This window comes from Gopherus flavomarginatus, chromosome 3 (genome assembly GCF_025201925.1).
Source record: "Gopherus flavomarginatus isolate rGopFla2 chromosome 3, rGopFla2.mat.asm, whole genome shotgun sequence".
Lineage (NCBI taxonomy): Eukaryota > Metazoa > Chordata > Testudines > Testudinidae > Gopherus > Gopherus flavomarginatus.
The window spans coordinates 121486753-121498113 of record NC_066619.1 but is presented as its reverse complement, the minus strand read 5'-3'; the positions used below and the strand labels follow the sequence as shown (position 1 = coordinate 121498113).

General features: G+C 43.7%; 1 protein-coding gene across 1 annotated transcript in view; it reads left to right on the top strand.

The window, feature by feature from the left end:
- Positions 1-687: 687 nt before the first annotated feature.
- Positions 688-11361, top strand: part of SHOC1 (shortage in chiasmata 1) — a 123761-nt gene continuing 113087 nt past the window's right edge. The window contains exons 1-2 of the mRNA XM_050943022.1: positions 688-775; positions 8105-8189. Of these exons, the coding sequence (XP_050798979.1) occupies positions 8145-8189 (45 nt within the window). The 5' untranslated portion in view covers positions 688-775; positions 8105-8144. The remainder of the gene's footprint in view (positions 776-8104; positions 8190-11361) is intronic.

The following is an 11361-nucleotide window of genomic DNA, read 5'->3' as shown; positions in this document are numbered from 1 at the left end:
CGATTTTATAGGGACATTCCCGATATTTGGGGTTTTTTTATAGGGGCTCCTATTACCCCCCAAACACCATGCCCCGATTTTTCACACTTGCTATCTGGGCACCCTAACTATTGTGCTATCATAATTTGTATTTGTTAAGAGATGCCAGTTTCCCTGGTGCAACCTGGGAAGTAGGCGTGCAGATGTAGAGCAGAGGTCTGGGAGGGGACCATGTGTCTGCCCCATTCACCCCTCCCTGTGCTGTGCAGGTGGAGGGGGAGTGCCTGCCCTGAGTACCCCCTGGCCAGAGAAGGCAGACTGGGCACAGCGTGCTGGGGGGGGGGGGCATGTCCCCAGCTGGTGTTTCTTAGCAGCTGCACTGCGCCAGGTTAACATGGTGGGGGCACATGGGAACACCCCTGGGGGGACGAGGGCGGGTCCCCCGGCAGGTGGGCTGGTCTGAGCAGATGGGGGGCGCTGTGGCAGCGGGTCAAACACCTCCGCGACGGGGCGGGGTTTGTATCAGCTCCGTTGGGCGGCCTCCCCGCTCCCCATTCTAGCCCCTTGGGTGGGTCTCGCGCTCATCACTTCGCCCCGTCCCGCCATTCCCGCGATCAGCTCCCCTCAGCTTCACGGGCTTCCCCGGCCCCCGCGTGATCACGTGACTCCGAGCAACGGCGGGCGCTGGTGCCGCGAGGCTCTAGGGACCAATCAGGGCCCGGCTCAGCTTCCCGCTCTGGGATCCAGGGGGGCGCGTGAGAGCAGCGGTGGCGGGAGGAAGAGGGAGAAGGAGGCGGTGCGTGGAGGGGCGAGGAGAGGCGGTGACGGGGGACCGGCGGTGATACTGACACGGGGGGGGGGCTGCAGTGGTCTGGCAGGGAAGGGGGGGGGCTGCAGTGTCACACAGGGAGAGGAAGCTGCAGTGACACTGACGGGTTGGGGCTGCAGTGACATTGATACACGGGGAAAGAGTTGTGTTGCAGTGACACTGACACAGAGGGGAAGCTGTAGTGGTATTGACAAGGAAGGGGGCCTGCAGTGATACTGACACAGGGAAGGGGGGCTGCAGTGACACACAGAGAGGGGATGCTCCAGTGACACTGACAGGGAATGGGGCTGCAGTGACATTGATACAGGGAAGGGGGGATGTACTGTCACACAGAGAAGAGGCTGCAGTGATACTGACACAGGGAAGGGGGGCTGCAGTGACACATAGAGAGGGGATGCTCCAGTGACACTGACAGGGAATGGGGCTGCAGTGACATTGATACAGGGAAGAGGGGGTGTACTGTCACACAGAGAAGGGGCTGCAGTGATACTGACACAGGGAGGAGGGGCTGTAGTGTTGAGAAGGGGAAGGTGAGTGGGAGTTGCAACCAGACCATCACAGGGAGAGGAGAGTGACACAAATAGGAGAGGGAAAATGCGCTGCATGGCCCCTGCTGCAGTGTCTGTTCCAGCAAGAGGGGAAGTTGCAATGTAGGAGAGGTGGTTGGTTCTGGGGTTGCTGTTTGCATGAAAGGATACAGTAAAATGAAGACCCACACAAAAACTCTTATGCTTGGCAGACTTAAGGCAGCATTTTTCTCAATGTTTTATTTAAAGGTGCATATCTTTTAAGCTCAGGTTTTGATACACACATTCCTCTTATTCATAATTTCTGCATTAGTTGGTTAGGGTTGAGAAAGGAGATGATTGGGAAATGTAAATTTTAGATAACTATATAATATATTTAACCAAAAAGGTACACAAGTTACTTTACAAAATATGTATACTATCCTGCAAATGCTTATTGCTTTGTGTAGTACTTAGTAGTGCAGGGGTTCTCAGACTGGGGGTCAGGACCCCTCAGGGGGTCATGAGGTTATTACATGGAGGATCGCAAGCTGGTAGCCTCCACCCCAAACCCTGCTTTGCATCCAGCATTTATAATGGTGTTAAATATAGAAAAAAGTGTTTTTAATGTATGCACTCAGAGGCTTGCTGTGTGAAAGGGGTCACCAGTACAAAAGTCTGAGAACCCCTGTGTCTAAAGTCACAGTGGCATGCCCTACCTTTGTATATTCCAAAAGGTACATTAATGCACTATTATAGTTGTGCTATATAATAAAAACACGTGTTTAGTTTACATTTTCTTTACACCAATGGAACTTCATGAAGTCAAACCTAGTTTCCTTACACTAATGTAAATGAGATCAGAATCAGGCCCACTGATTCCATACAGCATTTACCTGGCTGTGTTGCTAATGTGTGTAGTATTTAATACTTATTTTTCTTGTTAAGCATGTAGTTTATTTCTATTAAGTGTATGCCATAAAATATTCAGGGTAAGGATTGTTGCCAAGTTAATCGTAGTGTAGACAAAAGCTAAAAATCTACTTTTTCACTTTTCCTGAAAAATCAGGTATGGCTAAAAACTAGGACTGTCAATTAATCGCAGTTAACTCATGCGATTAACTCAAAAAAATTAATCGAAATTAATCACACATAACAATACCAATTGAAATGTATTAAATATTTTGGATGTTTTTCTACATTTTCAATGTTGATTTCAATTATAGCACAGAATACAAAGTGCACATGCTCACTTTATATTATTATTTATTACAAATATATGCACTGTAAAATGATAAAAGAAATAGTGTTTTTCAATTCACCTCATACAAGTACTGAAGTGAAATCTCTTTATCTTAAAGTGTAATTTACAAATGCAGATTTATTTTTTTTTGGTTACATAATTGCACTCAAACACAAAACAGTGTAAAACTTTAGAGCCTACAAGTCAACTCAGTGCTACTTATTCTTCCAAACGCAAAGACAAACAGGTTTGTTTACATTGACAGGAGATAATGCTGCCTGCTTTTTATTTATAGTGTCACCTGAAAGCAAGAATAGGCGTTTGCATGGCACTTTTGTAGCCAGGGTTGCAAGGTATTTACATGCCAGATATGCTAAACATTCTTATGCCCCTTCATGCTTCGGCCACCATTCCAGAGGACATGCATCCATGCTGATGGTGCTCATTAAAAAAATAATGCGTCAATTAAATTTGTGACTGTACACCTTGGGATAGAATTGTATGTCTCCTGCTCTGTTTTACTCTCATTCTGCCATATATTTCATGTTATAGCAGTCTTGGATGATGACCCAGCACATGTTCGTTTTAAGAACACCTTCACAGCAGATTTGACAAAATGCAAAGAAGGTACTGATGTGAGATTTCTAAAAATAACTACAGCACTTGACCGAAGGTTTAAGAATCTGAAGTGCCATCCAGAATCTGAGAAGGACGAGGTGTGGAGCATGCTTTCAGAAGTCTTAAAAGAGCAACACTCAGATGCAGAAACTACAGAATCCAAACCACCAAAAAAGAAAATCAACCTGCTGGTGGCATCTGACTCAGATGATGAAAATGAACATGCATCAGTCTGCACTGCTTTGGATCGTTATCAAACAGAATCCATCATCAGCACGAAAGCGTGTCCTCTGGAATGGTAGTTGAAGCATGAAGGGACATATGAATCTTTAGCGTACCTGCCATGTAAATATCTTGCAATGCCAGCTATAGCAGTGCCATGTGATCGCCTGGTCTCACTTTCAGGTGACATTGTAAACAAGAAGCAGGCAGGATTATCTCCTGCAAATTGTAACCAACCTTGTTTGTCTGAGTAGATTGGGTGACCAAGAAGTAGGACTGAGTGGACTTGTAGGCTCTAAAGTTTTACATTGTTTTAATTTTTGAATGCAGTTTTTTTTACTTAATTCTACATTTCTAAGTTCAGCTTTCATGATAAAGAGACTGCAATACAGTACTTGTATGATGTGAATTGAAAACTACATTTTTTGTTTTTACATGCAAATATTTCTAATAAAAAATAAATATAAAGTGAGCATTGTACACTTTGTATTCTGTGTTGTAACTGAAATTAATATATTTAAAAATGTAGCAAACCTCCAAAAATATTTAAAAGAAATGGTATTCTGTTGTTGTTTAAGAGCACAATTAATTGCCATTCGTTTTATAAATCATGCAAGTAATTTTTTTAATTGCTTGATAGCCCTACTGAAAACATATTTTTGTGTTGGTGGACGCTGTTGGTACTGTATATATTGATGTTTCATTCACTTGAAAAGACGTTCTAAAGCAGAGTTTCCCAAACTTTTGAAACCTGAGTCCCCTTCAGGTAAAACAAAACCAATCATACTCCTCTGCAATCCCATCATGTATTGTTAAAGGCCTACACATCTTAATTTCTGCACCTTGTGCTTTCTCCTCCACTCCTCTTCCCTCCACATTGAGAAATACTGTAACTGCACTTGTATTCCCCCTCTGGGATTCACTCCAGCGGTGCTCAGTCGGGTCTCATGTCTCCAGCTGTCATCTATTTCTGGGCAGTGACCCCTCTCCCATTTCATTCTGATTGGGGAGTTTTAAGGCTTCATAGCCTCTTACCTTACACTGTGATAACCCCTGCTTTCTCTCTGAGGGCTGTGAGTAGTATATTGCCAGCAGTTACAAGTATCCACACAGCTCTTTCTAATCAAGCACATTTACTCTTAAGGTAAAAGCATTCTAGAGAAAACATAATAAAACAATAAATGGATTTAAACACATAATGTACCAGGAGTCACCCATCTGTCTTATAGGGCCCCCCTTTCCAGCTCTTCTGTAGTGTGGGCCCCCCCTTGGAGAGGAGTCATGTCAATTTGCTGGAACAAAAGAAGGCCCTGAATCAGTTTAAGCCTGCCCTTTTTATATCAAAAGCCCATTCTTTGTCTGCTGGTCTTGGGAAAACCCAGTTTCAAATAGTATATGCAAGCGTCGCCAAGGGATGGTCCCTGAATGATTCACCGTAACTACCCCCTACTGTTTTTGGTTCCTGGAAGAGCTGGGGTAATCCTCCTGCTTTGGCGTTGCATACAATCCCTGGCCCACAGTGATACATAAACCATTCATGTGGTCCTCAAAGATATTGCATGGAGTTGCAGCATCTGTCATAGAGCTTCAGAATACAATAACTTGCTGTCCTTCCTTGTATGCTTTGATGATCAATGAAATATTTAACAATGTAGACATTTAAAGTATCATCGATAACAGAGTTAGCATCTTTTTAAGTTAATGAGGCGGTTTAAACCTCAGTTATTATTCAGGCTCTCTGTAAAGATAGGAGGACACCTCTACACCTCGTGGCAGGACTTTACAAAAACTAGACAAGCCATTTACAAAACACACTTTGCTTCTCTACAAAGGAAAAAGGGCACTAAACGACTACATGCCACAAGGGGCCACAACAGTGGTTCCCTTAACTCACCCAACAATATTGTTAATCTATCCAGCTATACTCTTAGCCGTCAGAAGAGTCTGTCCTATCTCGGGGCCTCTCCTTCTGCCCCTCCACCCCTACGAATATGATACAGTTCTGTGGTGACCTGGAATCCTACTTTTGACGTCTCCAACTCAAGGAATGTTTCCAACACACCTCTGAACAGAACACTAATCCATAGAAACCTTCCTACCAACACTACAAAAAGAAGGATTCTGATTGGACTCCTCCTGAAGGTTGAAACAACAGACTGGACTTCTACATAGAGTGCTTCCGCCAGTGTGCATGGGCTGAAATTGTAGAAAAGCAGCATCACTTGCCCCATAACCTCAGCTGTGCAGAACACAACGGCATCCAGAGCCTCAGGAACAACTTTGACATCATAATCAAAAAGGCTGACAAAGGAGGTGCTGTCGTCATCATGAATAGGTTGGAATATGAACGAGAGGCTGCTATGCAACTCTCTAACACCACATTCTACAGGCCTTTACCCTCTGATCCCATTGAGGGTTACCAAAAGAAACTATACCATTTTCTCAAGAACCTCCCTGAAAAAGCACAGGAACAAATCTGCACAGACACACCCCTTAGTGTCCCAACCACGGATATTCTATCTGCTATCCAAGATCCATAGACCTGGAAATCCTGGATGCCCCATCATCTCAGGCATTGGCACCCTGACAGCAGGATTGTCTGGCTATGTAGACTCTCTCCTCAGGCCCTACGCTACCAGCACTCTTAGCTATCTTCGAGACACCACTGACTTCCTGAGGAAACTACAGTCCTTTGGTGATCTTCCAGAAAACACCATCATGGCCACTATGGATGTAGAAGCTCTCTACACCAGTATTCCACACAAAGATGGACTACAAGTTGTCAGGAACAGTATTCCCGATAATGTCACGGCAGACCTGGTGGCTGAACTTTGTGACTTTGTCCTCACCCACAACTATTTCACATTTGGGGACAATGTATACCTTCAAGTCAGTGGCCCTGCTATGGGTACCCGCATGGCCCTACAGTATGTCAACTTTTTTATGGCTGACTTAGAACAACGCTTCCTCACCTCTCATCCCCTAAAGCCCCTACTCTACTTGCGCCACATTGATGACATCTTCATCATCTGGACCCATGGAAAAGAAGCCTTTGAGGAATTCCACCATGATTTCAACAATTTCCATCCCTCCGTCAACCTCAGCTTGGACCAATCCATACAAGAGATCCACTTCCTGGACACTACAGTGCTAATAAGCGATGGTCACATAAATACCACCCTATACCGGAAACCTACTCCCTGCTATACTTACCTGCATGCCTCCAACTTTCATCCAGACCACATCACACGATCCATTGTCTACAGCCAAGCCCTAAAATACAACCGCATTTGCTCCAGTCCATCACACAGAGACAAACACCTCCAAGATCTCTATCAAGTGTTCTTAAAACTATGATACCCACCTGTTGAAGTGAAGAAACAGATTGACAGAGCCAGAATACCCAGAAGTCACCTACTCCAGGACAGGCCCAACAAAGAAAGTAACAGAATGCAAGTAGCAGTCAGCTTCAGCCCACAACTAAAACCTCTCCAACACATTATCAAGGATCTACAACCTATCCTGAAGGACGATCCCTCACTCTCACAGATCTTGGGAGACAGGCCAGTCCTCGTTTATAGACAGCCCCCCAACCTGAAGCAAATACTCACCAGCAACCATACACCACCCAACAAAAACGCTACCCCAGGAACCTATCCTTGCAACAAAGCCCATTGCCAACTCTGTCCACATATCTATTCAAGGGACATCATCATAGGACCTAGTCACATCAGCCAGACCATCAGAGGCTCATTCACCTGTACATCTACCAATGTGATATATGTCATCATGTGCCAGCAATGCCTCTTTGCCATGTATATTGGCCAAACCGGACAGTCTCTATGCAAAAGAATAAATGGACACAAATCAGACATCAAGAATTATAACATTCAAAAACCAGTTGGAGAACACTTCAACCTCCCTGGTCACTCAATTACAGACCTAAACGATGCAATTCTTCAACAAAAAAAACTTCAAAAACAGACTCCAATGAGAAACTGCTGAATTGGAATTAATTTGCAAACTGGACACCATTAAATTAGGTTTGAATAAAGACTGGGAGTGGATGGGTCATTACACAAAGTAAAAACTATTTCCCTGTGCTAATTTTTCCCCTACTGTTACTCACACCTTGTCAACTGTTTGAAATGGGCTATCCTAAAAGTTTTTTTCTCCTGCTGATAATAGCCCACCTTAATTGATTAGTCTTGTTATAGTTGGTATGGCAACACCCATTTTTTCATGTTCTCTATGTATATGTATCTTCCTACTGTATTTTCCACTGCACGAATCCGATGAAGTGGTTTTTAGCCCATGAAAGCTTATGCCCAAATATATTTGTTTGTCTCTGAGGTGCCACAAGTACTCCTTGTTCTTTTTATGTCTACATGGATTACACTTGCTTCATGCTTTGAAAGGTAATCTTTGAAACCATAACAGCTAGTGCTTTACTCAAAAAAGAAAAACAAAAAAAATGAGACTAAAAGAATTGAATGTCCATGCCCCACCAGGCTCCTTGGCACCCCCTCGTGACTTACCCCTCAGTTTGGGAAACACTATTCTAATATAAACTTCTGCTACATCATATACATGTGCATGCAGAAGTTAAGACATTAATCTACTGAATTAGGGTAACAGCATTTCTGTTTTAAGATTTTGTGTGCTGCAAAACGTTTTTGACTAATTTATATTTTATGTATCTTTCAGACAAGTGAAGTTTTGAATACATCGCCAAACGAGGAAGATAATGTTTGCAGCTCTTAAATATCATGCAGTAGACTATTTATATGAGGTACAGTTTACTGTTGCACTTCCCTTGCTCTATAGGAAATGTGATGGGAATAATTACACACAGCATTCGATACATTTTTGAAATCATAAAGCAACTACACCTCTACCCCAATATTAGACGACCTGATATAACACAAATTCGGATATAACGCGGTAAAGCAGCGCTCGGAGGAGGCGGGGCTGCACATTCTGGCAGATCAAAGCAAGTTCAATATAATGCGGTTTCACCTATAACGCAGTAAATTTTTTGGCTCCCAAGGACAGCATTATATCGGGGTAGAGGTGTAATTACTTAAGGATTCAGTTTAAATGAGCTCTTTTTACTGCACTGCTGCTGCACACAAGACCTTAATTCTCTCTCTGGCATATTATGGTGAAGTGAAAGCTGGTATTTTACAATAGAATCCAAATATAATCCTGCCAAAACTGAAGAGCATCCACCTTTTGATGACCTGTTGCACTTATGATATTGTTTTAGAGGTTGTTTCCTGCTCATAGCTCATTTTGGAGAGCATCCTGAATCTTTTAAAGCTAAAACTCTTAATTACTTTTTTCCCAAGAAAGAATCTGGTTTTCTTTCAACTTTAATATGCAGTAGAATAGCATTTCCACAATATGTTATTCTCCCTTGATGTTTTAATAACAGGAAATGTGTGTATTTCTGTATAATGTTTTCAATAAAATTCAGGCCCGTGGAGTGTACACATTTGCTGACATAATTTTATCTACAAGGAGCATTTTAGTTTTGTAGTTGTTTATCAGCTAATTATGGAGTCTTGTTTTCCTTCCTCTCTTCAGTTGTGCAATGTTATTGAATGTGTCAGTTGCTCATTGCTGAAGCATGTTGTCCCACTGTAATTTAGTTCTCTCTTTTTAGACTGTCTAAACACTGTGGGCCAAATCACAAATCTGTCCACCCATTGAGTGCCCACCCATAGAAAACTAAAGAGGGAGCAGTTCTAGTGTGTGAGTGATAGGGAGAGGCCCTCAGACATAATGTCTTTAAGAGTTCAGAGGGAGTACAGTGTGCAGAAGCTCTTGCTACTCTTCTAAAAAGTCCTGCTGGTGCTTGAAGGTACACAAAGGGCCACAGTCCATGAATACTCTGCCCACACTCCTCTCCCCACAGACAGAAAGTATTCCTTAGCGCACCCATGCAGCAGGGTACCTTCGTAGTAGTTTCTTGAGTACTAGCAGCTAACTTCTGTTACCACTCCAGAGCTCCAACTGGCCTAGAATGTGGTTAGGTTGCTGACCCTGTTGGAACTTACACTGTTTCTTCTTGGAGCAGCAGTCAGGTGTGTCCACCGTGTATTTCTCTCCCACCTGCCTTAAGATGTCCTGCTGTGTGCTGTCATCAATGCTTTCCTCCCTATCTTAGGCAAGGATTTAGTTCTCTATTTTTTTTCCAAAATAGTCTCTTTTCTCTTTATGTTTTTCTGACAGATAGCACGGTCTTTCACAGGCACCAGAGTAGTAGCCGCAGAAGGTCAAGCTGTCTGGGACTATTGTAGGAATGTTTGCATGTCAGTGCTGAGTATTGACTTGAGCCTTCCAGCACCAGTTCTGGTCTGACTGTACAGTGATGTGCTGCTTCAAAACTGAAATTCCATTGCTGCCCCTCATTTCATCATCCTGAAAAAGTCTGATGCACAGAGACTTAAACTGATCTTCCAGGATCACTTGATCTAATGCACTATTGAATTGAACACTGTTGCCAAAAGCATACAGATCTCAAGAGAGGCCAAAGACAAGTTCTTGCTGAGCTTTCTTTGATTCCTATACCCTCCAGTGGTTCAACTTCAGTGAGGGTTATTTTCTTAATTTACTTATTTCTTGTCCCTTTCACTCCCTACTATTATTTCTCAATCTGTCTAGTTTGGCTGAGTTATTGGAGAAGGCTGGGTGTTCAGAACACTAAAGCTTTGTATATTAGCCAGATTCCCCACATTAGTGTTAGTACAGTTAGTGAGCAAACTTTTTGGCCCGAGGGCCACATCTGGGTATAGAAATTGAATGGCGGGCCATGAATGCTCACGAAATTGGGGTTGGGGTGTTGGAGGTGCGGGTCTGGGTTGGGGCCAGAAATTAGGAGTTCAGGGTACAGGAGGGTGAGGGCTTTGGCTGGAGGTGCGGGCTCTGGGGTGGGGATGAGGGATGTGGGGTGTAGAAGGGTGCTCCAGGCTGAGATCAAGGGGTTCAGAGAGCAGGAGGGGGATCAGGGCTGGGGCAAGAGGTTGCAGGGTGCGGGGATGGTCTCAGGGGTGCAGGCTCCAGATGGCGCTTATCTCAGTGGCTCCTGGAAGCAGCAGCATGTCCGCTCTGGCTCCCATGTTTCTGTGCAAAGCTTCTTTCTCTTTCCCATACCACTCTCTTACCCTCAGAACCCTGGATGTGCCCATGTCCCCATGCCTCCCAAATTATCAGTGATTCACTTGCTCATCACTCCAAGCTCCAGTTTACAGAATCCCTTGCCTCCCATTCTCCCTATCCCCACTACACTCCCCATATCTTCCTTTCCTGCCCCCCTTAAGTTTGTGCTTTCCTTTTTGGGCTTCTGTGTCACAGTGTTTGTGAGGATACTTTATTGAATCTGGTGCTAAATAAAAGAGTTACTGAGGATGCCAGGCTGACCATTAAGTATTAGAATTTTTTCAGAGGATTTTAAGTAGAATTAGTAGCGGATCTACAAAATTTTAAATTGTGTCTATATAAATAAAATTTATATAAATGCTTACACTGTTTTACTTTGTTATTTTTGATGAAAATAACAGGATTTGTTGGGGAATTTTTGTGATCTCGTACTGGCATTTGTGAACTGGCATTTATGAATAACGAAGCATTTTCAACAGACACAATAGGATTCATTTTCAGTGGCCTCTATCAGCTTCCAGATGTGCATGTGTTAGATTGTTCTGTGGGTATATACAAGTGTTGGTATACTCATGGGTAATTGCACATGCAAAAGTGCAGGTACCCCTAGGTATAAGTGCAGGTTTGCATGTGCCCAAGTGGAGATCAAGGGCTAAAAATCTGGCTCAGTAAAATTAAGATCCTCTGTTAGCAGGGGTGGCTCTAGGAATTTTGCCACCCCAAGCAAGGGAGGCAGGCTGCCTTCCGCAGCTTGTCTGCGGACAGTCCGCTGGTCCCGCTTGGTGTGCTGGGGCCTGGAA